This window comes from Halichoerus grypus, chromosome 7 (genome assembly GCF_964656455.1).
Source record: "Halichoerus grypus chromosome 7, mHalGry1.hap1.1, whole genome shotgun sequence".
NCBI lineage: Eukaryota > Metazoa > Chordata > Mammalia > Carnivora > Phocidae > Halichoerus > Halichoerus grypus.
In genome coordinates, this window is record NC_135718.1 from 39,540,931 (window position 1) to 39,568,169 (window position 27,239).

The 27,239-nt window shown below is 50.7% G+C and overlaps 1 protein-coding gene across 1 annotated transcript; it reads left to right on the forward strand.

Moving 5' to 3' along the window:
• The first annotated feature begins 376 nt into the window (after window positions 1–376).
• DRGX (dorsal root ganglia homeobox) lies at window positions 377–27,239 on the forward strand. The gene is made up of 6 exons (XM_036073362.2): window positions 377–410; window positions 4,527–4,624; window positions 5,521–5,622; window positions 8,742–8,920; window positions 9,005–9,117; window positions 26,930–27,239. Exons 1-6 carry the CDS (start codon window positions 377–379, stop codon window positions 27,193–27,195), a joined length of 792 nt encoding a protein of 263 aa, XP_035929255.2. The 3' UTR covers window positions 27,196–27,239.

Consider the following 27,239-nt stretch of genomic DNA (forward strand, 5'->3'; position numbering starts at 1 on the left):
CCGGGGTGGCCGGGCTTGCGGCGGGGACCCCAGAGAGCCGGGAGCTAGATTGCCCGGGTTTGGTGTTGGGGCCGAGGTGGGGGCATCGCTATCTTGGAGGTGGACCCGAACCGAAGGGCTGTCCCACGGGGACCGGGCTTAAGACGGAGCTGCCGTGTCGCCTTCAATCCCCACAGTGGGCTTAGGGCATTGGGAGGGTGGTGGCTTCCGGGAGGAGGGCGCCCAGTGCGCACTAGGGCCAGTCCGGGGCGCGGGCAGAGGGAGACTTAGACTCTATCGCTGTTTGCTTTGCAGCCAGGCCGGAGATACGCGCTCCTTGTCTGTCCAGCGGTCACCCTCCCCAGGCCCCGCCGTCCAGCTGATCCGGCCGTCGGCGATGTTTTATTTCCACTGCCCGCCACAGCTAGAGGGTGAGTAAGCGCCGCGCCTGGGGCCGCTCCGAACAGCCCGGAGCTAGCCAGAAAGCTCCGGAGCGGCAGCGTGGCGGGTGGGTGGGTGGATGGGTTCCCGCTCCGCGAGGGTTGCAGCCGCCGGGGGGTGGGTACGGGTGCCCCTGGCCTCCTCCCTACATCTCACTCCAGCCTTCCGCCCTGTCGCCACCTGCCTCCCACCTCCCTCCCCGCCTGGGCCGCTTGGCCCGGGGCTATTCGCACAGCAGGGACCCGCCGGGTCCTCCCAGCACAGATGCTGGTGTCACGCCTCTAATCGGGTCTCCCGGGCCCTGGGGGCCGCATCAATCTTTCACGGTGTTTTGCAAACATCCCGAAAAACCAAGGTGGAGTAGGGAGTTGGCCCTCATCGTCCTGACACCGACCAAGAGCCATGAACGACCCATGGCTAGGCTGCTCTCCCTTGGAGGGCAGGGCCCTCCTGCTCAGGGAAGCTTTAACATCTGTTCTGGGCCACTGCTGCCCTTTGGAACTAGGTGGCCCAGCCCACCACCACCCCAAGTGCCCTGGCCTGGCTCCTCCCCTGTGACTCACTGGGTTTCTTGAGCCCAGACACCAACCACTCCCCACTCCCAGGGGCAGCCCCATGGCCAGGGTTTGAGAGTTTGAGGGTCTCCAGGCCTTAGAAGACATTTTGCCTCAGGATCCCTCTTGTGTTCTCTGCCCTGGATTGTTAGGTGGGAGTAGGTTTGTAAGAAGGAGACAGCTTGGCTCTCTGGTGCCCCCACACAGGGCCTGGGGGGACCCCCTGGGTGGGCATTAGACAAATGCAAAGCCATACCTTCTGGACTTGTAACAGCATCTTCCTCAGAGCAGGAGTCTCAGCCGTGAGATATTAGAACTTTTATAACTGGGAGGAATACCAGGATTTGGCTTTGACAACCTACTCCCTTGATTTATTTGTGGGGTGGGAGAATTTTGGAGGCCAGGAAATCGAGGGAGGCATGGGGGAGGGCAAAGGCGGTGAGGCACTGAGGGGCTTGAGACATCAGAGGACCTCATCCACCTTGTCTCCAGTTACCTGGAGCAGTAACTGGGCCTCCGATGGCCAACATGCCCAGGGATTTCAGAAAGTTTGTTTTTGTCTTAACCATGGACGCTTTTAAGAGTTCAGTAGAATTTTCTAAAGGAGGCTAAGGATCCGTGTTTAAGCCCTGCTAGGTCAGTCAGCATTCCTAAGAAGGGAAGACCAGACACTTGTCTGCATTTCACCTCCTTTAATCTCCAAGGACCCGTGCTGCCCAGTTTTAGGAGGTGCATCCCCCGACACTGTACCCCAGGCCTGGAGGGACATTTGCATGTGCGGAGGACACAACTTCTCTGCACTTCTGAACCTGGGGTTTGGACTGATGGGTATGGCACAGCCCACTCCTCAGGTTAAAGAGGGGAAGGTCAAGATGTGGGTATTTAGCAGGTGGTGGGCTGCTTGGATAACTTAGGGGAAAAGCCCTATCTACAGGGTGGGTTGCAGAAGTCACTTAGGGTGAGTCCTGGCCTGGCCGATCATGGCCCCAGTGCACTGAACTGTTGGCTGCTCACCTTTCCTTCCCACACCCCAGGCACATCCCACCTCAGTGCTGATTCTGAGTGCTAGGACCAGAAGAAAGGAGATGTGTCTTTAAGAACCTTGTTATCCCTCTGCAGATGTGTTTCTGAGCTAGTTTTGCAGAAAGGGGTGTTTTTTTTTTGTCAGTTTAGTGTTGCTGGGGAGGTGATCTGCTGTGCTTTGCAGGGCTGAGAACAGACCTTTGGAATATGACATCTCCCTCAGCTTAGGAGCTTTTTAATTTTTATTCCTTATTAATCTAGAGAGGCATAAAGAAGAAAGCAAAACGTGGTTCATCATCTCACTTCTCAGATAATTTTACTAATATTGAATTAAAAAGTACTATATATACCTGCTTAGGAAATTCAAATAGAACAGAAACCTACACATTGAAAAGTGAAATCCTCCTTCCTCTCCACCTTTTTTTAAAAAAGATACTCCCTATTGTTGGTTTCTTGTGATTCCTTCAAGAAAAACACACTTTTTCTTTCTATATGTTATGCCTTTTTTATGCTGAGATCATACTTCCACATCCTTTGGGATGTTGCTTTTTTTACTTTGTAACATGTTTTGGGGATTATTCCATGTCAATATATACAGATCTACTGATTTCTTTTAAACAGCTGTGTAATATTCCATTATATGTTGTACTGGTGGGAACTTCGGCTGTTCCCAGTTCTTTTTTTTTTTCTTTTTACCGTGTTGCCAGGAATGTTCTTCTTTTTCTATTTTAGCATACTTTACCTAATTCATAGATTAAATATGTATATGTGCACTTAAATCTTTGACGAATATTGTCAAATTACCCCCTAATAAGGCTGCACCAATTAATGCTCCTACAAATGGTTAATGAAAACGCACATTTTATTACACTCTTAACTGTACTGGGTATCATTATGCACCTTATCTTTTTTTTTTTGTCAAAATGGTGAAAATAGTAGTTCATTGTTTTGTTTAATTATTGGCAGGGTTTAACATTTTCATATTATCAACATTTCTACTTATTTTTAAGTAAAAAGCCTCTTCTCATGTTTTCCTCTTTTCTATTTGTTCTTATTAATTCGATGGGCCATTGGTCTTTTTTAGGATTCAATTAGGCACACAATGTTTCACTTACAGATATTATGTGCACATGTTGTAGAAAAATTTCGGACCAGCAGGTATAAGTTAGAAGGCTGAGGCAGATAATGTTTGGAGCATCTCAGAGTCTGCATTCCATCCTCACCAACCAAAGAGAGACAATTTGGTTTCCTGCAAAATAATGGAAATAAGGCTGCTTTGAGGCTGTCCCTTTGAAGTTGCCAATGAGCTGGAGAGAAATCTTTGTAACTAGGGTTTTGAGGAAGAGTGCAATTTGGACAAGAAGCTGGAGGGGAAGGCTTCAGGAGAGACTGGGGTATTGTGGCAAAGGATGGGGCACTAGAGAGCAGAATAATAAGTAGGAGGGACCCCCGTTAGTAGATAGAATTTTAAAAAGTCCAGAGGACCCTGCTTCTTTGGGACTGAGGTCTTTCTGAGGGAGGTTGCCTGTGTGGCTTGCCAGCTCCCAATGCCAAACATGCAGTGCTTCTGAGACCAGAGCCCATGGCAGGTACAGCATTCACTGGCTAATGGGAACTTGCTCATTTGTTTTTCTAAGAAGCCATTGTAGACTGTGGAGTAAATGGTGCATATTCGGAAAATGATCTGAATGCACGTTTGGGGCCAAATTCTGTTCTGGCTTTATATGAGCTTTGGAGGCTGCTGGGGAGGGTGGTGGAAAGGATGCTTTTCTTTTCAGGGAAGTGAGAGCAATGGGTCCTTTATGAGCCTGGCCAGAGGGTGGGATGCCCTTTGAGAGTGGCCCTGCCTAAGTCTCTTGGAATTCAGGACGCTGGCTATTGGTGCAGACCTCTTGTTAATTGACATCTATATAACAGATCCACTATGGTGCTGATGAGCTGTGACCAACAGTAATTAATATTCATTTATAAACTTCTTACCTCCTTGTGTCCTGAAGTTCTAGGAGAAATGTGCAGTGAAAGCGCTTGGTGTTTTTTTTCCTTCCCAACCCCCAGCCGGTCAGCCTTGTTGTTTATAGAAACAAGGGAAAGTAAACTAGCAGGTGAGCAGACAGGAACTGTGGAGGCTTCTATGAAAGAATCCGAGGTAGGGGATGAGTTCAAGGCACATTGGACGCAGGTGCAGCTGGAAACCAAAGGGCAAGTGAAGGCTCTGCCTCAAGCCGGTGATTCTTCCTGGCACAGAGTCCAGAATTTCACAAGAAAAGCGGATTTGGCCTTCTTGGGGGAGAAGGTCGCCACCTGTCCAATGAAATAAACATAGTTGGGGCCTAAAGTCAAAGGTTACTGGAGGAGAGAGAGAGCACGAGAGAGTGGAAGAGAAAGGGCCCCAATGAGAGCAGCAGAGAAAGATGCTCTGGGACAGGCAGGACTCTGCTTGGAGGTGCCTCCGAATGAGCATGTGTGTCCGGGGTCGGTGTGAGGACAGGGAGGCCCTCCGGTCAGGCTGATTCAGTTTGCTCCCTGTAGGCACGGCACCCTTTGGCAACCACTCTCCAGGAGATTTCGATGATGGGTTTCTGCGCAGAAAACAGCGCCGGAACCGGACGACGTTTACTCTTCAGCAGGTAATGACGGCGCTCCCTTTCTGAGAGTCAGCGACTTCCTGCCTCCCAAAATTTCAGAGTTTGAGCAGCTCTTCTTTGTCTTTTAAAATAAAGCCAACTATGGAAACTGGATCTTTCTGTTTTCTTGAGTGCTTTATGTGTCAAGAAATCTGTTTGGGGAGAGAATAGATGACTTGGATCTTCTGATCCCAGACAGGAAATAAAGGGACAATAGTGATCGTTCACATTTGCCCTAGGTTGGTAGTTTGGGGGAACATTTCCACATCAGCAATATCATCTGAACGTTGAGAAATGCAGGTAGGACATTCTTAATCCCAGCAGATAGATGGGAGGACTGGGGCCCAAGAAACTGACTGATTTGTAGAAGATATTGCCGTCCATAAATGGAAGGGCTACTAGTGGGACCCTCAGACTGTATTTCCTGGACCTGGGTTCTTCTTAGATCTGTGCAAACTGGAGCTGTCAGGAAGGTGGCCCAAATACCTCTTGGGAGTTTCTGGGGGCCTGACACAGTGAGGGCTTCTGCAAGTTGTTCCTGTTCTCCTATGTCCTATGGGGAAGGCTGTGTGGATTGCTCTGACTCATAAGCCCCCCTTAGAGTCTTTGATTCCTATGAATCTATTTAAATGGAAAAGCATATAAATATTTGTGCTTCTCTTCTTATTCTTATTTCTTGGGGGAGCCCCGATGTCGTTAGTGAGTCTTAGCTCCTAAGTCACCCGTGGTTAAAATTTTAATTCTGTGGGATCTTTTCAAAGAGCTTTCTTCTCCCTCTTCCTCCCCTAGTTGATCTGTGCAACTACATTCTCACTGCTCCTTGCAAATTTGAAATACGCACCTGCTTCCTCTCACCTTGCCACAGCCTCTCACCAGTAAATATGTCTTCCTTTTACTAGCTGGAAGCTCTTGAGGCAGTTTTTGCCCAAACACACTACCCCGATGTCTTCACCAGAGAAGAGCTAGCCATGAAAATAAACCTCACAGAAGCCAGAGTGCAGGTAAACCTTCTTTTTAATTATTTAACTCTCTAATATTAAAACTGGCAAACTTTTTTTTTTTTTGACATCATGACTGCAGAGTGCACATTTGGCCAAAGAAAGCAAATGAAGACTATCTGTCATTTTCATGATGCACTTTAATAACATCAACATAATGTGGAATATTAGATTAGGTTGATTAATCGGTCATTCATAATTAACTAGTGATAATGTTCTACACTAATTTGTCCGCGTCTCTAAGGTACTAAATTACATCAATGCACATCCATTTCCTTGCTTTGGAAAAAAAAAAAAAAAGAGCTGAGATGCTATTCTCAAAGCAGCTCTGACCGCTCTGGGGTAAGGCCGCTCAATTGCAGAGAACTATGTTTTCAGATGGGAACAGGGTAGGACCTGCTTTCCAGAAATTGCATCATGTCCAACTTTTCCCCTGGACGCGGACTCTTTCAGCGAAGTGGATCCGAAGAACTTGTGCAATTTAAAAATCTTTAAAAGGCAGCAGCAAGAGGGCTGCCTCCGAGCCGAGCATGGCCCGCGGTGACTGTCTCTAAGCAGGATTTCTTTTTAGAAGCCACACGGTGATTACGTTTAAGTGCACAAACCCGTCAAGCCCGGCAGATGTGCCCGAGTGCGGGAGGAATGGATTCGCAGCGCCGCCTCTCCGGGAGAGCTATTCTTTGAGCACAATTATATATTCATTTTATTTATGGGGTTTCCTCCATGCTGTTTCTGTTCTTTTTTATGTAGGGGCTTGGGGTTAAGACTATGCAAAGATCTAATTGTAGGAAATATAATAGTTTGCTTTCGGTTCCCCTGGGTCATGTTAGTATCTCTTAAAAACCAATGGCTGAAGAGAGATAATGGAATTCTGAGCAGTAAATTGGGGGTTGTAAACAAATTATTTCCCCTATAATCAGATTATGTGATCCTGATTATTAAATCTGAACATGAATCATTGGTCATATGTGGGCAAATTAAACTGATTATTATTTGGAAATGAAAATCTCCTTTGGCCAGGATGTTGTCTATCCCTTCTTTTCTTAATGCCAGTTTGCCAATAGCTGCCTAAAGACTGAACTGCAAATTGAGATAAATGACACAATTATTGAGCATTCAGAAGTGGAAGATCATAACTTCTTCCTGAAAGGTGCAAGGGTGAGATAGGGGTGGTAACAATTAAGGCTGGGAATTGTTGGTCAGGCTGTTGTTGGCTATTATGCAAACAGACAATGGCTGTGAAGCATGTGTTCAGCGAGCCTCCGTGTGGGGACGCGGGCTTCGGTGGCGGGAAGGGAGATGTGTTTACATTTATACCCCTTGCTCATTCAAATATGATTAATGTTCTATAAAGCAGGGGCTTAATCGAAGCTGATGTTGTCAAACAATAACTAAATAGGGAAATAAACGACTCCATCATGCTCTTTCCTCAGAAGCAGGCGAACTGTCAGTGCAAAGTCATTAAAATATGATAATGAAAAATAGCTCAATTAAATGTTGTTATAGCTGTGACCTTCATTCAATTAAGACACAAGAAAGTGTCTGCATTTTGCTTTGCATTTAACTGCCCTAAATTTAGAATATAGATAAAATCATTATTCAATGGTTGCTGATATGTGCAATTAAAAGCCAACTGGATTAAAAAAGAAAGAAACCCAGTTAAAGGAGAATGAAAATTCAGAAGTGGGGTGGGCTGGTGGAGGGCTCAGCCCCGGGACCCAGGCTTTCTCCTGGGCCAGTGTGAGGTGGGAAGAGGGGAGGATGCTCCGGGTGGGGGGCTGGAGGGAGGTTGAGCCAGGCCTTTTTTGAAAGCCAGGAATTATCTCCCAGGAGAGAAGGGACGAGGTTCTGCTGGGTAAAGAGCAGCAGGATTTCACTGACCTCTGGGAACACCTTGGGCCCCGTCTGTCCGGCTGCCATGAGGCTGTCCCTCTGCAGATGCCATCCTGATTGCTAAGGCTTGCAGAATTCCACACCAGTCTCTCAGAAGGCACTTAGGGCAGGTGCATCGTAAGGCTCCTCCTAACCTGAGCATGGCAAGGGATCAGGCTGCCTGATGTTTACCGAGTGACTGATGGCTGTGTGTCGGGCAACAGTGCTCTGTGTTTTTCGTGTGTCTCTGGGCTAACAATGCTTGGGGGTGGCCACCATTATTACTCCCAAGGAGTTTGGATCTGGTCCCTAGCCAAGCCACTGGTCCTCAAATCGTGGGTCTGCCACTTACCACCTGAATGACGTTGGGCCAGTTAATTAACCTGTCTGTGCTTAGTTTTCTCATCTGTAAAATGGGGGTAGACCTACCTGCCTTACAGGGTCGGGGTGGATTCTAAACCAAACCAGGGCTGACTCCAGAGGCATTGTATTTCGTGGGTGCGCTGGGCTGCCCGTCATGAGTTTTGGTGCGTCAGAGAGGATTTCACAGGTCTGAGGCCGGACACAGTCCAGTGCTCAGGCAAACCTGCTAAGAGGGAATGAGCCTTTTTTTTTTTTTTTTAAAGATTTTATTTGACAGAGAGAGAGAGACAGCAAGAGAGGGAACGCAAGCAGGGGGAGTGGGAGAGGGAGAAGTAGGCTTCCCGCAGAGTAGGGAGCCCGATGAGGGACTCAATCCCAGGACGCTGGGATCATGACCTGAGCTGAAGGCAGACGCTTAACGACTGAGCCATCCAGGTGCCCCAGGAATGAGCCTTTTTGATGAGGAAACCCCAGGGCAGTGTTTTACAAACTGCTGTGACTATGATGTCCCCTCCCCACAATCATAGGAAATACGTTTCACATCAAATAAATGCACTTGGATACGTCAAGAATTTCTACACTTGTACCCTTACTGTGGGTGATGCATTTGGATACTTTCTATGATTTAACATTCATTAAAGAAATGCCTGTCATGCCTTCTACACTGATCTTCTGGCCCATCTTTGGGTCTGAAGCTGCAGTCCAGAGGGCACTGATTTGGGACATCTTTTGGAGAGAGGAGGCTGCCCCCCCCCCCCCCCACAGCTGCTGCAAGGTGAGCCGTGAGCACTGGGGACAGGACCCAGGCGTTTGGGTTTGGGTACTGGTTCCCTCCTCCTGTCTGATTTTCTGCCTCCATGGGATGTGCATTTCCACGGGGGACTCAGGTTTGGTTCCAGAACCGAAGGGCCAAATGGAGAAAAACGGAGAGAGGGGCTTCCGACCAAGAGCCAGGAGCCAAGGAGCCCATGGCAGAGGTGACACCACCTCCCGTGAGAAACATCAATTCCCCGCCCCCGGGGGACCAGGCCCGGAGCAAGAAGGAGGCCCTGGAAGCCCAGCAGAGGTGAGGCCGGCGGGCCCCTGGGGTCTGGAGGCTTGGCGGATACACAGGGTTGGGAACTCAGTGTGATTTTCTTTTCTCTAGCAGCCTGGGGAGAACTGTGGGTCCCACAGGACCTTTCTTCCCCTCCTGCTTGCCGGGGACCCTCCTGAACACGGCCACCTACGCCCAGGCCCTGTCGCATGTTGCCTCCCTGAAAGGTACGTTTTGTCTCTGCTGGCTGGTGGAGTGGGGCTGGGGTTTGGCTGGCGCGGCCGGGTGCTGTCCCCAAGGGGTCACGGAGATGGTCTGGCCGGCCTGGTTTCTCAGTTCTGCCCACCCTTATACCTCGGGCAAGTGCGGCTCCTTCTCTCCTGTCGGTCACCGTCAGGGTCATGAACAGCATCTGCTCCCCGACATGCTATCTTGTTTGTCTTCTACGTGGCCTGAGATTGTGGGCATCACCGCACTGGCTGGGGGCTTGTCTGAGAGGTGGTTGTGTCACAAGGGACCACTCTGTGTTCACAGGGGGCTTCTTCTCCTGGTAACAGTTTTGGGTGTTAACCTGCAGCTCGTGGGTGAGGCCTCGACGGGCAGTTGTCCCAGCTTACAAGGACCCTCTCCATATGTGCAGCGTGCCCGCCCACCTCCCTGGGGACCCCTGAGGGACTGCAGAGGTCTGCAGGGCTAGGATTGGTGATTTTCCAGGGTTTGCTCTCTTCTTAATAGCTGTTGTTGTCTGAAGGTTGCAAACCATTAGGGATGTTTGGTAAGGCCCAGAGAGAGGAACTCCTTGGGGACTTCTGGGGCATCCCTGCTGGATGAATGTGACCGTCTCTGCCTTCCTTGCCTCAAGCCCACTCCTCCGGGGACGAGACCAGGCAGCTGTGCTGGCCAGGAGCAGGGCTGGCTTCCACACGGGGTCTGGGGCAGTGAGGGTCTGTGCTGCTCTGGGGCTTGTCTGTCGCAGGGGGTCTGGGAGGGGAGGTATAGGTGTAAGCTGTAGGCTTTTTCTTGGTAATAGAGGCGGTGGGAGAGGCTCCTCCTAGAGGGTCCCCTGCTTGTTCTGCATTAGGATCTGGGGTCTCCTGTCCTCAAGGGGTCCCCCTCCAGCTGGTAAGTCAGACACACACACACACACTGGCAATCCGTAGGGCAAATGTGGTTTCTGAAGGCTGAATGAGGGCATGAAGTAGCTTCCCTGGGGAGTCTCCAGAAGGCAGAGAAGGGCATTCTAGGCCTAGGGAACAGCACATGCAGAGTGTCGGGAGAGGAGAGGAGAAGGAGGTTTGCCTGGAGAATGGTTGGTATGGTGTGTGCCCATGGGAGAGCGCCCTGAGATAATGTGGAGGTGCCCGGCAGGGGCCAACACTTGAAGGCCCTGCAAGCCATGCTTCTGGGGTTGGATTTTCCTCTGTAGGAGTTGGGGCCCTGAGGCCCAGAGCCACTTCTGAGCGGTCCAGGCAGCTGGGCAAATCCCTTCACTTAGACAGCTGGCTCACCTCTGTCTAGCTCTGGCCCCCCGTGTGCTTCTTCATGCTTCCTTCAGCTCCAGGGGCCATGTAGAACACACCCCAGAGTGGCTTTGGAACATATTCACAGGACAGAGTAGGCTGATAGGGAGCTACGGAGGTAGAGTCCCATTTGGAAGGGGCTTCTGGAAGGAGATGACCAATGGGACTTGGGGATCAGTTAAGGAACTGGTCTGGGCAGAGGAGCAATTCTGTGTCTGTCTGCCAAATCCTCTCTGTTTTTGTGGGGACCAGCTCAGCTCCTAAGAGTAACCACCTCTTTTATAAATGTTCTTTGCTTGCCCCCCTCCAACCTCATGAGTTGTACGTGATTCCCGTGTCTTTGCTATGGCTGCCTGTGGCCAGGCCCTCTGGCTAGGCGAGCTGGGGCCCTGGAGGGGGCCTGCAGTGGCTCGAGGAAGGGCGAGAGGGCCAGGTTGCTGAGCAGGGAGGGCACAGTGTCTACAGCCGGGAGGCCCAGGGCCGTGGTGAGAGGGAGACAGAGCAGAGGCTTTTGTGTCTTCTGAGTTTTGGCCCAGGACAGAGGCAGGGCTGGTGGCAGGGCCTGGTAAAGGTCAATCTGTCTCCCCTCTTCATCCCTCACTGGTACGTACTGCCCTCCAGCCCTTCCCTAGACTTTTCTGGCTGGACTCTGACACCTGGGGCCTGTCCTGTGTCTGCCTCATTAGAAACAGGCTTTCCTTGGATGCTGCCCTCGCTGAGGGGGTCAAGGGGGTGGAGCTTGGGGTGTGCAAGAGCTTACAGCGGTGACGGATATCACAGGGTGCTCATCAGACTAGGGTGTATCTTTGCGTGTTGTAGGGCACTTGTTTGGGCAGCCTGTGTGCCCCACGGGAAGTCCTTCCTGACGGCGGTCGTGTGCTGGGGCAGGGGGCAGCTCAGGTGTCAGGCAGACAATGAGCGAGGTGAATGTGGTAGGCATTGTCTTCACTTCCCCAGATACTAATGAGCTCTTGCTTACTTTTCTTGAGGCACATAACCCTCTTGGTCTATATGTCATTTTCATACTTACAGGAAAGGCACGGGGAAAAGATCCATTTCTCCAATGTCAGAGACAGGTATGTGAGGAGCCTGTTAAGGGGCTGGGCACAGGTGGGGCTGGGGGTGGATTCACCCACGCAGGGGTCAGCTGCTGCTCAGGCCAGCTGATGATGGTCAAGTGGGTATGCGGACACAGCATTGCCAGAACTATTGCAATTTCTGGAGAAGTTGGAAGTCTGGATTTTTATTTGAGATATTCCCATCTTTTAAATGTGGTCTCCAAGTCTTCAGGCCAAACCTGCACCCAGTTGGTCAGAGCAGTCCGTGGTCTGCCATTTTGCTCTGAGAAACAGCTGGGATTGGTTGGGGGGTCTTTGCCTTCTAAAAGTGCCTGACTCCATGTGGAGGCACCTCTGGGAGCCAGGTTTTCTGAGCTGGAAGTCTCTGAGTCAGAACTGCCCGGCTCTAGTCCATGTGGGCTCAGCTTTCCCTGGAGGTGTGCTTGGGGCACCCGGCCTCTGCCTCAGGACCTGGGTAACAAGTGTGTGCCCACGAGTCAGTTTCTAGATACCCTGGGGTTCAACATCTGATTGTTTTGTGGAACATTCGTTAAGTGGTTTGGGGACAAGACAGCTTTCAGTCTCTTGCAACCTATAGCTTCTCTTCCCAGGCTTCCCCAGGCTACAGAAATTAAGTGCACAGGCCCACGAGAGGAGCAACCCTGATTTCCTATGGCCTGGTTCAGTGCCGGGACTTCTGGGCTGTGACCTGGCCTCCCTCACCTTAGTGCACCCCCACAGGTGACTGGGTAGGCAATGTGGACAGAGCTCGTGGCCTGAGCCTGGCTCCCCAGGGGTGCTGGCCACCCTGGGGACTGCCTCACCTAAGTGGGAGGAGCTTTGCTTCTTGTTGGTGCTAGAAGGCACCTGTCTGGGCTTCTAAGCCCATCCCTCTTGTCACAAATGAGCAACTGAAGCTCAGAGGAGGAGAAGTCACTTGCTCCCACATGGTTTATTCAGCTAGGTCTCCTCTTTGGGGTCTGGGCTGCCCTCCACAGGATCCTGATGTGCCCTTTCCTCCAGACACCATGTATTCATTCATTCCTCTGGATGGGCACCTGTTGGTAGGGCCTTGGACCCCTATTCTCCTTTTTCCCAGCAAGAGAGGAGAACTATGGGTCTGCTGGGTGTGAGCCCTGGGGAAGGGTCTAGACTCACCCAAGACTATCGGAGACCAAGACCATTGTGAGCTGAGCACCACAGTCCCTTTCAGCCCAGAGATCCCAATCCACTTCTCCAGGCTTGTGGCAACTTGCAAATGATCCAGAAGAAAGAAATCACACTCAGTATCAGCTCCCAGACTCAAACCAGTGCTCGTGTCTCCTTCCCTAGGCTCTGTGGTCCTAGTGGGATCATACAGCCCTGGGCTGGAGACAGTAAGTATCCTGGGTAGGCCACCGAGGTTCTGGCCCAACCCTAGACAGCACCAGGGTGACTGGTGACCTGCACCTCCAGACCAGGGCCCAAGGATCTAAGCCCAAGCTGCTGTGCGAGGCAGGTGACAGCTGTCCAGAGCGAGAAGACAAGGCAGGGCTCCCGGTGCTCCAGGGCAAGATGGATTCTCCCAGAGGGCATATGGAACACCTCAGCTATTGCTCCCAGAGCTAACTGTTACAAGGCCAAGGACTCTGAGCTGGGGGTCCCGGTCTTTTGGTTCCAGGCATTGTTGTGACAGATGTGAAGTCCTTGGCTGGGAAATGTTAAGAGAACCTCCAGGGGTGTTTGTGGGAGAGCTAGGGGGTTGTTGAGGTACAGTTTGCTTAGCCCCTTTAAGTAGTGGCCCTTGAGGGCTCTTTGTCCTTGAACGTAGTTTAATGGCTGTTCTCTTGCCTGGAAATGTTTTGACTTTGGATGTATTCTGAAAACAGGAGCGCTCTTGGAATACTGTCTGTCAGCTCCTTAAGCAGGCTGCACCGGGGGAAGGGAAAGGGCATGCAGGTCCATGAGATGTAAAGGGAATGAGCTCCCGGGGCCCCCACAGTGCTGGGCTCCCAGAATACAGAGCTGTGGGGTAACGCCAAGCCCGGTCTCCAACACGAGTGGGGTGGACAGGCCCTAGGAGCTCTGTGGCTGTGGCCCAGAACATGCCAGGGGAGGTAGACTCTGGTTCTTTATCTTTGGATTATGGGGGGAAGTGGCCCAGAAAATAGGAAGGGGAGTCGGTCTCAGCCACTTTGCTGAGCTTTGGCACACAGACTGAGAAGTCGGTGGCAGACAACTCTGGAGTACAGTTTTCTTAGGAAACTAGAAGGACTAATTGTCATTCCTTGGAGATACCTGTTGAAAGCAGGGGTCTGGGGTTTGGAAGCAGCTAGAGAGCTGGGGAAGCCAAGATCAGACTGAAAATTACCCCAGTATTTGGACAATCCACCCAGCTCGGAACTGCCACGTCAGTGAAGCTCAGCTTAGTGCTTCTGCCTCAGGCCAGGGAGCGAGTGCGCAGACCTTCCGGAGCTTTGCGCTCTCGCATACCATCAGGTTGTGTTGGGGGGAGGGGGTGGGCTCTGCTGCCAGCCAGGTCCCAGGGCCAGGTCAGGGTAGCTGGGCCACAGCTCCGGGGCTGGGGTCCTGGGGGTGCTCATTCAGCAGGCCCAGTGTTGGGAGTGCGTGAGGGGCTGTGTGCGCTTGGACGGCTGTGTCTGGGTAGGTCAGCAGGGCTACTCAGGCAGTAGGGAGCCAGGGAAGAGTGGGAGGTGGGCACGCACCCCTGGAGGGTGGGAGGTCATGGCCCCTCCGGGGTGGCGGGTCAAGCAGAGCGTCCATATGTGGGGGTGTGGCCGACTAGCCTCCAGGTTGCCCGGCAGGCTCCCGAATGGGCGTTGGGCTGTGCCCGTCTGGGGCTGGGGCAGCTGGCTACCTCAGGCCCGGAAACTGCCCACCGGGGACAGAGCAACGTAATTGAAAACGAGGCACTTGTGGGGGTTTCTTCCTTTAATTATCCTTTAATTATCAAGCAGCCGACCAGCACAGTGGCCTCCAGCAAGGGCTCTGGGGTGGCCTGCCTGGGGTGAATCCTCACCTTTCCGTTCCCTAGCTATGTAAGTCTTGAGTACAGCACTGGGGGGTCTCTATCTCTGCCCCTCATCTCTAAGACGGGGATCTTGATCATAGTAAGACAGAAGTTATAGAGCTGAATGAGAAGCGCAGGAGCTAGAAAACTGAGGCTCTTGGAACAGTGTGTGGCACGGTAAATACCGTCGTTATTAACCAGATCCCTTCAATCTCGTTTCCAAGTCCCTGGCTCCCACTCACCTTTAAAGGAGCCAGTCATGTCTGCATCTTCCAAACGTGTCCCATTTCTCTGACCTTTACTGTAGCTGTGACTTACCTTTTTGGCCACGATGGGGGTTCCTTCCTGTCCCTGGTAGGATTTCCTGGGCAGGGCACCCATTCCTTCCGTGGGGCTTCCTGGGCAGTGATGTGTTTTGTACTTCGGGATGGTCCTCAGAGAGGACCCATCTTGTTGCAGTTGGTGTGTTTCCTTATTGAGTATTCCATGGACACTCTAGAATAAAAAGGCAGCAGGATCCTACCCCATGCAGGGAGGGTTTGCATAACAGTAATGGGTGTCCAGAGAAAAAGCCTTTGCAACACAAAGAATTTTCCTGCGCTGGCTTAATGGCCAGGCTTGTGTTCACAATTCATTAATGCAGAGGAGGTTATTAATGGCTGAGGGAGGCGCTTGGGTTTGTTCCGGGGAAGTGCTGGCCACAGGAGGAGCGGAGCGCGATGGGGGCAGGTGAGCCACAGTCCGCGGAGGCCCCCTCTCCCTGGTGCACTTAGCCCAGCTGCCTCTAACCTGTGATTGGGAGAGCTGGGTGTGAGGTGGAAACTAATTACAGCTGCCGGGGGAGAACTTTCATAACTCCGTCTGTGCTCACGCTGCGGGATCACAGCCACTCTCCTGCACTGGGTGGGGGCATCCCGGCCAACCTTCCCAAAACTGGAGGGGGTGGGAGGGAGGGTAGGGCTGCCTGTAGGGCAAGGCGGGCCACGGCGGGTAGGGGGCTGTCAGTCCTTAGAGTCTGCCAGCAGCAGAGCAAGGGATTGAGGTCTGACCTTTCCTTACCCTGCCCTCCCATCCCGTCCTGGGGAGCTGAGGTGGCTCCAGCCATCCCTTGCTGGAGGGGCAGGAGGCAGACAGCTCCCCAGCAGAGCTGCCTCGTTCGGGCCTCGCAGGCTGTGAGCACTCTGGAGGTGTTATGTGCCAGGGACTTGCTCAGTGTTAGCATGCAGTGGGAGCTCAATAGTTACTAGCAATTGGAATAGCAGTCCCGGTCCTGCATCGCGTGCGTGCGTGCGTGTGTGTGTGTGTGTGTGTGTGTGTGTGTGAGGACCAGGGCGAGGCGAGGGGCAGGGTGTCCGGCGCTGGGCCAGGGTCTGGCCACATCCTTCCAGAGAGCCAGGCCCCTTCGTTAGTCAGGAATGTGACCTCCCTGCCTCACACTGGCCTTGGCCTTGGGCTCAGGCCAAGATAAAGTGTCCAGATTCTGGGACTGACAGGGCTTTATTGCCCAATAAACTTCTGCCCACCAAGGCTAAACTCCAGGCTGGAGGCAGCCTCTTCCTTCTCCAACATCTCCCCTCTATTCCTCTTTAATCACTTTTTCCTTTGTGTTGTGGCTTAAAAAAAAATCACAATCGAAAAACATTAAGTTATTTTATTGTGAAATGTATTCATTAGAAAAATTCATAAAACATGCATCTAGAGTGTAGTGACCCATTTTAAGCACCTATGTAACCACCCGCTGGGACATTGCCTGCACCCCAGAAGCTCTCCAATCCTGGACCCCTTTCTCCTTCCCCAAAGCGAGAGCACTATGCAGACTTTTGCCAGCCACCTAAGCAAGCATTCTGAAACATTATCATTTAGGCTCGACTTTTTTGAACTTCACGTATAAATGAAATCATACAGAACAGATTCTTCGTGTCTGCTTCTTCGGCTCAGCATTATGTTTGGGAGATTTATTCACATAATTAGGTTTAGTGGTAGATTCTTTATGATATGTGTATGATCAGGCCATCTGCAGATAAAGAGAGCTGGTCTCTTCCTTTCAAATCCTTATGCTTTTTATCTCTTTTTCTTGTCTGTGCCAGCCAGAACCCCTAGCACAGTACTGAATAGAAGTGGTGACAACGGGCATCCTTGCCTCATTCCATTTCTTTTATAACAGCTTTATTGAGCTATACACCGTACCATTCATCCACTGAAGTGTATGGTTCAATGAATTTTAGTGTATTAAGTGAGTTGGGCAACCATCACTAGGATCAACCTCAGAACGTTTTCATCACCCTGTACCTATTAGTAGTAACTTCCCCGGCTGCTCCCAACGCCCCAGCCTCGGGGCACCACGGATCTTTCTGTCTCTATCAGTCATGAGCATTTTTGCTGTTGCTACCGTGGACTTTTTTAGGAATGGAATCATGTGATATGTGGTCTTTGTGATCGACCCTGGCCTATTCTTGATCTCAGGGTTTCACCATCATGTTTGTTGTCTTTTCGTTTTGTTTTGTTTTAGATATCCTTTATCAAGTAAAGATAGTTTCTTCTTGCCTTGGTTTTCTAAGAGTTTTATTTTAATTATCATTGAAAAAAATCATGAATATGAATGAATGTTGAATTTCATTGAATACTTTTTCTGCTTCTTGTTGAGGGGATCACGTGATTTTTCTTTCTCAATGTATTAATACAGTAAGTTACATTGATTGATTTTTTAATGTTAATCCAACTGTGCATTCCTGGAATAAACCTAAATTAGATGTGACATGTCATCCTTCTTATATAGAGCTGGATTCGGTTTGCAAGTTCTTTGTTCAGGGGTTTTGTATCTATGATCATGGGGAGATTGGCTTGGGATTTTCTTAGAATTTCCATTCCAGATGTTAGTATTGTTTTACTTTGCCCCCAAACCGAGTATAATAAAAGCAGCAGTAGAGCTTCCCAGCTATTTTACTATCTCTCCTGATTCCGAGGACTGGCTGGGCTCAGCCAGGCAGTTCTGTTGTTGCTTTGGCCTGGGCTCTCTCATGAGGTTGTGGTCACGTGGCCGCTGGGGCTGGTACCTGCAACATGGTAGCGCTTCCTTGTCTGGGGCCTTGGCAGGGATGCTGGGAGGCTGGAAGCTCTCTTTTTCTCTCTCCCTGTGGTGAGCTTGGGATGGGGTTGAATGACAGTTGATTCCCAAGAGCGGAAAACCAGAAGATGCCACACCTTCTTAAGGCTTATGCCCACAACAGGCGCAGTGTTGCTTCTGATGCATTCTATTGATTTAAGCTGGTCACAGGTCCAACCAGACTTGAGTGGAGGGGACTGCACACAGGTGTGAATGCTAGGACGTTGGTTCATTGAAGGCCCTCTTTGGCGATTGAGTGACACAGGCATCGAGGATTCTCTGACATCGTGATTTGAATTGGGGTGTTTGTTTTTGAACCTACCTTGCTTCCAATTCTGACCACAAGCACTTTAAGGGTGTTGGTCATATCTGACTCACCTCTAGGTCCTTCCAAGCCACTCACCTCGGCCCCAAATACAGAGTCTGGTGCAGAGTAAGTGATAGGGAGGTTTGGGTAAAGAAGGAAAGCAGGTGATGCTGCTCTGGGTGTAGGAGACTGGCCTCACTAGCCTGCAGTGCTGGCCACCTGTTGGACCCCAGAAACAACTGGGCCCTCCTGTTCCTCATTCAGCACCTACTGTGTACCCTGTTTTGCCGGAATCTAAACCAGAGGCCAAACCTCTGATGATGAATTAGACACATCCCGACCTTAAGGGACTCACAGGCCAAGGGTGGGCTTGGAGAGACAGTCAGTAAAGAATTCCATCTCATGTGACACAGTCCTGTGCTTTCATAGAAGCCAACAAGGGCAGGCACGGTGTGGGGGAAGCCCTGAGGGGGGAGTACATTTTTCCCTGTAGGAATAAGGAGGCCTTTCCAGAGGCGATGTTTCAGTTGGGCTTGAAGGAAGTATGGGAGTTGCCCAGCGGGTGAGAGGACCCCAGGCAGGAGAACAGCATGAGCAAAGGCACTGAGGCAGGCAGGCCTAGTGAGTTGAGGAAAGGGCAAAGCACGAGGTTGGGTGGGGCCACGTTCCCAGGAGAGGATGGCATGGCCTCAAGGTGAGTCCAAGTTCTGGAGTCAGACTGGCCATGGCCCAGAGCTGCTACTTTCTCATCATAGGGTCCACCTGTGAAATGAGGATCATGATGGTCATACCCAATAGTGCTTGTGGTGAGCAGGGTGTCTATCTGTGCCTGGCCCATCCAGGCATCCAGTATGTGATGGCAGTTGTTAGGGTTCTGATGATGAGGCTGAGAGGTCACTTGGGATCTAATTAAGGTTTGGTTTTAGACCTCTGGGGCAGAGGGTCTTACTTCCTGCAGGCATTTGCTCCTCAATGGGAGAGCCTCTCAGCCTTCAAGGCATAGTTAATGAGGTCTGAGGTGTGTGCAACTCCAAGAAAGCAGCACAGCCCTCCAGGGGCCCTTGGCTTGGTTATAAGGGTATAGGTATTTGGGGAGCAGGGAATGCAAGGGGTAAAAGGTAGCCATTTCTTATGGGGAAAGTGGTTAGGTCAGCCGTAACCTTCTCCATGCCCAGTTGATGTCAGGAAGACAAGGGTAGAGAATCCCAGCACTTAAGATTTGTAAAGAATCTTCTTAATGAGTATGTTATCATTCCAGGATGTAGTGGGGAAACAGAGGCCCAGAGAGGGGATAAGACTGTCCAAGGTCACGTAGTACATCTGTCAGAAGTAGGGCAAGTCAGGGACCCAGGTGTCCCATCGTCCAGCTCCCCACACCCTGTATCGATTCTGTTCCTTTTACAGGCACCTGCTGTCATTCTCTGGCTTTAAAAACTGCAACTCACTTTCCAGAAGCCATTTCCTATGGGTGCTGATGGGTTTGCCCTTCCTGCTAATCAATGGGGCCCTGGAGTGCAGGGAGCTGAGCAGAAAGTTTCTGGCTTGTGCCCAGATGCAGCGGGAGAAGCAGCCTGCCCATCCAGAGTTTTGGCTGCCACTCGAAGGCGGGACGGCGGTGCTAACTGGCACCAGGCTGCCCAGAACGCAAGTCCCTGCTGCTCCTTGGGTTGTGCCAGGGTCCTTGGATCTGGGTGTTGTCATTTTCTGTTTGCCCCTTCAAATACATCTAAGCAGAAAGGGGACCCTGGCACTGGCCCTGAGACTGTCACAGCACAAGGAATGTCTGACTGAGCTGCCTCCCATAGAGGAGCATTTGCTGAACAAACGAGCAGATGTCAGGATAGTGGGTGTGCAGGTGCTGGGTGGGGTTCAGACAGGGGTGGGACTTGCTGTCAGTTCTAGCGGAATAACCTGCCAGATTAACCTGGGGATTTTGACATGAATCAGATTGAGCAACTTTGCCATGAGCACTGTTTCTCTCCATGAGATACCAAGGAAGTTTAGGACCTGGGAGATGGTAACTCTGAGGACCTAAAGTATGCCAGCTCAGTCAGGAAGGAGAGACTCTCCCTCCCTTTCTGCCTTCCCCAAATATTCAGTCTTTACTTTGTACCCAAATGGGACATTTCAGTTCTGGCATCAGGAGTATAGGGGTGAGAGTGGGTGAAGGGTGCTTACTGCAAGTTTTGGAGGTGAGCTGGGTACAAAGCTGAACGCAATAATAATAATAATAATATAATAATAATAAACACAACTCATGGTAAAAGGCAATATAAACCATAAAATGGAGATGGGAGAAAGCACATCAGGGGTTCTAAAGTAGAAGACATTTGGGTATGAATTTGACCTTGTGCACTTGATTATTGGTGAAGACGCATAGTCACAGCATCTAAAAATCTGTGCGTAAATGTGGTAGGCATCTACCAACACCCCACTCATGACAAGGGGCTGGTAATTACAAATCATAAAATATATTTCCTATCTATCTATCATCATCATCTATCAAAAGACATGAACTATGGTATTTGTGTTAAAGCTCTCATAAATCCACACACTCAGTTCCTTGTTCAATTCTGTTACACTTAACCTTAACTTTCAACAAGAAATCAGTGTGCTAGAGCTTTACTTGTAACCAAAATTGTAGTTCACGTGCTTTTATGATGAAAATATGCTATCGGCAGAGACGAGACAGAACTAACTTAATTTTTCCTGTCAGTCTCTATAGTAGATCAATTAAACTGCCAAGGAGATCAAATATTTCAGACTGTATTTATTACATTAAGTATTTATGTTCAGGCCAAGCCTTTAAAGCATGATGTCATATAGGAATGTAGGCCGATTAGATCAATTCAGCAGAATTTGCTGTAACTTAATGGAAATCTAATTGTGTGTTTTAATTTAGTGTCCAGGAGGTAGTATGTTCTCCAAACAAAACCATTTTCAGGCTGCATTTAAGGGCCAGATAGCTCTTGTGCAGACATTGGGGATGAGACACGTTGGTAGGGCCAAAGGGAAGAGGCTGTGGTCTTTTGGGGGGTTCGTCTGCTGGCAGGTTGGTTGTACCCCATGCAAAGGGACTTGCAAATCTTGAACCCCACGGAACGGGAGAGGGACCGAGTTTCCTGGTGGGTTTTCCCTGGTGCTTCGTCCACCATCAAATGCCCGAGGCCATTAGCAGTTATGGGGCTGCAGCTGGGTGCTGAGGACATGGCCGTTATTCCTTGGCAATTTCTGTGGGGCTCTGTCCTAAAGGACAGCATCTCTTCTCATCATCTGAAAGGAAGAAGGCTGGAAATCACAAGGCACAAAAAAGGACACCATTTTCATCACATTAATACCTGGTCAGGATAGAAAGAGTGGAAAATACAATAAAACACAAAGAAAAACATAAAAATCACTCATGACCTGAGTACCCAGAATCAACCACTATGAATATTTGGTATTAGTCCATTTGTTGTCTTCCCATCTATAAATATATATCTCTAATGAATTTGAGAATATTTTATAACTTATTTAGAAATTAAAAATGTTAAACCAAAAAGTTTAAATTTATCAATATTTTCTACTTATAAATTTTTATACGTATTGTATCTACGATCCCACAGGGATATGGCATATAACCATATGTGTATGTGTATATACATATGTATTATGTATATACGCATATGTATATACAACTCGTACATACATGTACCAAAATGGAATCCTATTGACTTAATTGTTTCTTAACCTACTTTTTAAACTTAATATTTTGTTATCATATGTCATTATGATTAATTTTTTCATGGCGCTAAGTATCCTCCTATAATACAATTTTGTCATAGCTTTAGTGTGTTCTCTGTGGGTGACTCTAACTTATTCAGTCAGCTCCCTATTGTTGGGCCATGAGGATAGTCACAGTTATTGTCACCATATGCCACACTAGATTGACTTACTTTGTAGCTAATTTAATTTTTAGCCCATTCGTGATTTATACCTTTTGGATAGATTAAAATAAAAAAGGGAAAAATCCCCTAGAGCCCCAACTCTGGAAATCTAGTAATTAAAAAATGACACTTTTAAGTTTGTCTTGCTCCTCAAAATTCTGTTGGCAGAATAAGTTATTTTAGTTTTTGGTCTGATGGGAAAGGCTCCACTGAGGAAGCCGGGTAGCCGTGGACGCAGTGTGGCGATCGGTCGGGCCTCCTGCGGGGCCAGGAGCAGAGCTGGTGAATTTATCATCTTAACTCCTTCTAAGTCTACAATTCAAAAGTATTCAATACATTCCTTTTGTTGGGCAACCATCACCACCATCCATCTCTAGAACTTTTTCATCTTCCAAAATTGAAACTCTGCCCACCGAACAAGAACCTCCTATTTTCCTCTCTCCCCAGCCCCTGACAACCACCATTCTGTTTTCTGTCTCTATGAATATGCCTACTCTAGGCGTCTCATGTAAATGAAATCATGCAGGATTTGTCTTCTTGTGACCGGCTTATTCACTTAGCATAATGTCCTTGAGGTTCATCTATGTTATAGATGTGTCAGAGTTTCCTTCCTTTTTAAGACTCAGTGTTTCTCCTTTGTATGCATAGCCCTGACAGTGCTAACCAGAGAGCGTCCCAGAGCTGTCGGGTTCCTGGTCCTCAGTTTCTCCATCCATCTGGTGTCGGGGGTGAACTGGATCATGTGCACAGACTCTGCTCCCTCCCGTAGCCTTGGTTCTGTGAGTTAATGTATTTCTCTTATTGTTGAATCTCGGTTTTGAGGACCAGGAGTGTAGTTATTGGTGGCTTTCTTGGGAGCCCACCTGTTGCAGGTGTGACCTTGCAGGTGTAGGCTGTGGATCCCAGAGAAAGAGGCTCTGTTTTGTCCAAGTGGCACTTCTTCATCCTGCAGGTGGCATATTCATCACTGGATCACAGACTGGTTAACTCCCTGCTTGATGCTTATATTGGAGCAAAGCCTCGCTGGAGGCAGGAATCAGCCTGACCATCTTGGGCTGGTCTGACGCAGGGCAGGCTGCCTGGGGTGGATCCTGAGCACCGCGGCCCCTCCCAGGTCGCTGACCGTCCACAGCTACAGGCAAGCTCCCCTCCGACTTTCAGTACCTGCCCGGCTCAGGCTCCCCAGCCTCTCACAGCTCCTCCTCAAATGTGCCTCTTCTTAACATTCATTTAAAATTAAAAGTTGTGTTTCCAATTTTTAAAGAAATTCACATTTGTTGTAGAAAAATGAGAAAAATTCTAAACAGACACAAAGAGGAAAATGTCCAGTATTCCCACTGCTGAGAGGGTGCACCGTTCTTCATGTGTGGTCCCCTCACACATGAGCTCCCTTGGGGAGGGAGGCCTGGAGGGCGCCCCAGTCCTCGGATGGCTCCCAGGGCTCATGGCACGGGCACCATCCCCGCAAAGGCTGCAGTTCCCCGTTGAGCTGCAACTGCGTCTTCCTGTGGCTGTGTTGAGTGAGGGCCGATGGGAAAAGTGGACTTGGGATTGGACCCAATGTGACTTTCTGTTTGTTTCCTGCTGCCGGAAATGGCGCGAGGCTAGAAGCCCACCAGCGGCGTGGGGCTGTGAAATGGGCTCTCAGAATTCCCTTTGTAAGGTTGGCCTCTGATTTGTCCCACGCTCATCCTAGTGCCTGCTACCTGCTCTATTGACCCTCAGTCAGAATTGAGGTAGGAGGCCACAGCTCTGCTTTATTTTTTAATTTTTTAAAAATATTTTATTTATTTATTTGAGAGAGAGAGAGCGTGAGAGGGGTAAGACTTAGAGGGAGAAGCGGACTCCCCACTGAGCAGGGAGCCCGATGCGGGACTCGATCCCGGGATCCCGGGATCATGACCTGAGCCGAAGGCAGATGCTTAACCACCTGAGCCACCCAGGCGCCCCACGGCTCTGTTTTAACCCCCTGTTATCTTCCCGGAGAACTGAAACACCGCCAGAGGTTCTGGTCCCACCTATCAGTAAACTGTACAAACTTGGGCCAGTTAGTCCTGGAGCTTCAGTTTCCTTACCTGGAGAGTGGGGATGAGTAAGGCACACCCCTCCGGGTGGCCGGGATGGGGACGGGGGCCACCATGGGTGCTGGTAAAGGTGAGCTTCCTTTTGTCTCTGAGTAGGCTTGGAAAGGACGAGAGAGAGGCCCCGGTGTGCTTGAGGGGAGAGGGAGGGAGGTGTCTGGCCCCGGCATGGGGAAGCCTGTCCCCGGGAAAGAGGTGGGAACATCCCAGCGGGTGCTGCTGAGGCTGCTTCGTGAGGGCTGATCCTACAAGCGGGCACTGGGCCTGGGGGCCCTCCCCGCCTTTCTTCCTTCCATAGGTACTTTCCAAGGGCCTGGCCTGTTTCAGGCACTGTGCCAGGTGTTGGGGACAGAGTGTTGAATGAGACAGGAAGGTACTTAACCTGTTGGGAGTCTGCAGTCTCTTGGGAGGGGAGATAGACGACAAATAAGTCAACCAACCACCAACGATCCCCCCCTACCATTTGTGGCCAATGCTGTGAGATTTGAGCAGAGTGGAGTGTAACCAGGGAGCCTACTTTGGATGGGGAAGTCCCGAAGGGCCCCTGAGGAGGTGATGGTCTAATGGAGCACTAAAGAGAGAGATGTGAGGAGAACATTCCAAGGCAGAGGGAGAGGTTCTTCACTCACAGGCTGAGCCCGGGGAAGGGTCCAAGCTGGGGAAGAATGTGCCCCCTTTTCAGACAGAGGGACACAATGGTTGAGGAGAAGGGCCCCTGCCTGGTGAGGCCCAGCTTGGCCACTTACTATTCCCCCTCAATCTCCTCATCTGTAAAAGGGGGTAACTAACTGGTAATATAGCTCCGTGTCGGCTCTGCTGTGATGTTCTGTGAGCATGTGAGAGAAGTCTTGGCCGGCACATGGGAAGGAGGAGAGCACAGTGCCAGCCTGATCATGCGAGGGCTTGGAGGCTGCTGGGAGGAGTTTGGATTCATTTGACAAATAGGGATTTTGGTCCCCCGGTACACCTGATCTCCGCTGCTGCTTCTTCCAAAGCTGGTGAGCATTTTCAGAAAGAGGTGAGGGACTGGGTTTGTGGTCCCCTCCCTTGTCAGAAGGTTGCCCATCCATGTGGGGCCAATGGCCATGGCGGACCCAGGTCTCAGGCCTCAGGGATGGGCACTAACTCCCAACTGTCCTCGGCAGGGCCGTGGTGGTCCACCTCCTGCTCCCCTGGTGGGATCTGGCTTCGCAGCCGGCCCAGGATGACTCGGGGGGAGGGGCGAGGAGCTGCGGGGATGTGCCTCTCCCGCAGGGATCACACAAGGGGGCCCACCACTTGTCCTGTCTTGGGAGCTCAGAAAATCTGTTAAAGTATGTCATGCCGCCGGCCGAGTCTACCCACCGGGTCTGGGTGCAAAGTCTGTGTGGTTCCTGCCCCTGTGCCTGGCTGGAGTAGGCAGTTGGAGCGCACGGGGGTCCCTCAAGGACAGCAGTGGTGCTGGCACTGCTGGGCGCGGCTCACTTCTCTCAGAACTCAGATGGGCAGCAGGACCACGGGATTCCACGGCCAGACTCTCTCTATCCACTATCCTCCTCTGCGCGCACACACACACACACACGACAACCTTCTCTGTTTGCCCCCATCTTAGGAATGGCACCCTCATTCATTTGGGTGCTCAGGCCCAAACCTAGGCATCACGTGTGAATCCTTCCTTTCCATCACCTTCTTTGTGGTCCACAAGAAGTCGGCGCGGGCTGTAACCTTCCTTATAACCCGGAATCTGGCCACCCCTCACCATCTTCCCTCCAGCCACGTTGAGCCAAGCCACTCTCCCCTAGGACTGCTTTACCCCACTAGCCTTCCCACCCTGTCCCGCAGGCACAGAAGCTTGCCGCACTCTCTACTCCGACCTGCTGAGGCTTCCTTGCACTGAATCCTGCTCAGCCGGCAGGACAGTCTGGCCCTGATGACCTTGACCTGTCTGCTTCTGCCCTTGCCTGCAGTCTGCAGTCTCTGGCTTCAGTCAGTCTGAACACCCTGCTGCTCCCCGAACAGGAAACTTCTGTTCCCATATCCGTGCCTTTGCACTGCTCTTCTCCCTGGCTGTGTGTTCTTCCTGGGACATTCACGTGGCTGTCACTCTGATTGGTTGCCCTCAGGTCTCTGCCAAGCATTGTGCTCCATCTGTGTTTTCCATAGCACATCTCACCGCCTGTCTTTGTATCAGGGACTCAGGGCTCCCGCGTGCCTCTCCACTAGAACTGCACTCCACGAGGTCGGGTCTTACTGCCTTGTTCCTGCTGATTGTCACTAGGGTCTAGAACAGCGCTGGGTGCTCATGGGATAGTCGTTGAATAAATGCACAATTGAGGATGACCCATGAGAGAGTATCCTCGAACAGAGCCTGGCCGAGGGGTGAGCTCACTGCATTCCTGGACTGGTTCATATACCTCTGGCCAGCAAGCTGGGGGCCACACAGTTGCTCCTTAGCCCCGTTCCACAAATCGGACCTATGCTAAGCGCTTTCCAAACTGATTCCTTCAGAGTTTCTTAAACCTCAGTTCATGGTGCCCTGAGTGTCTCAGTTAATTTTTCATGACTCTCTTGGGCCCTAAGAAATACCTAACAGTTTTGTTCATTAAATGGTTAGGTCCAAGCAACTCAATAAGTATTCATGTCTCGACAACTTAGTAGCCGCTTGAAAAATGGCTGGGCTCCCTTCGTCTTCAAAGGTTGAAAACATCCTCCAGTGCCCCCATCAGTTCTCAGGGGTGCTTCGGCACCTGGTTTGGGGAGAGTGGGATTTCTTCATTGGATCCTCATAATGATCCTGTGAGGTAAGTATCATTCCATTTTGCAGAAGGAGAAGCCAAGTCATTGGCTTGAGGCCGCCCAGCTGGTTGGTGAGGGAAGCAGAACCGGTCAGGTCTCCCCAGTGCTCTGACGATTCCTTACTCATCTTTGGGGTCCTGAGCACTTGTCATGTCACCTCTCCCTTTAGGGTTCTGAACCAAACAGAATCCGCCCGCCTTGTGTGCTGGGAGACAGAATGTGGGCAGTGATGGCAGCCTGTTGTTTTTCCTCCTTTCAGGGGGCCCACTGTGCTCTTGCTGTGTCCCAGACCCCATGGGGCTGTCGTTCCTTCCCACCTACGGCTGTCAGAGTAACCGCACGGCCAGCGTGGCCACCCTGCGCATGAAGGCTCGCGAGCACTCGGAGGCCGTCCTGCAGTCGGCCAACCTCCTGCCCTCCGCCAGCAGCAGCCCCAGCCCTGCGGCCAAGCCGGCGCCCCCCGATGGCAGCCAGGACAAGAATCCTCCCTCCAAGGAACAGAGTGAGGGGGAGAAGAGTGTATGAGGGTCCCGAGTGTCCAGGCCCGAGGCGCCCTCCCCCGCCCCCTG

Bases quoted from the DNA above. Each gene is read 5' to 3' on its own strand.
- DRGX (XM_036073362.2), top strand. From the start codon at position 377: ATGTTTTATTTCCACTGCCCGCCACAGCTAGAGG. The intron at 411-4,526 runs GTGAGTAAGCGC...TGCTCCCTGTAG, and splicing joins CTGCCCGCCACAGCTAGAGG to GCACGGCACCCTTTGGCAAC. The intron at 4,625-5,520 runs GTAATGACGGCG...TCCTTTTACTAG, and splicing joins CGACGTTTACTCTTCAGCAG to CTGGAAGCTCTTGAGGCAGT.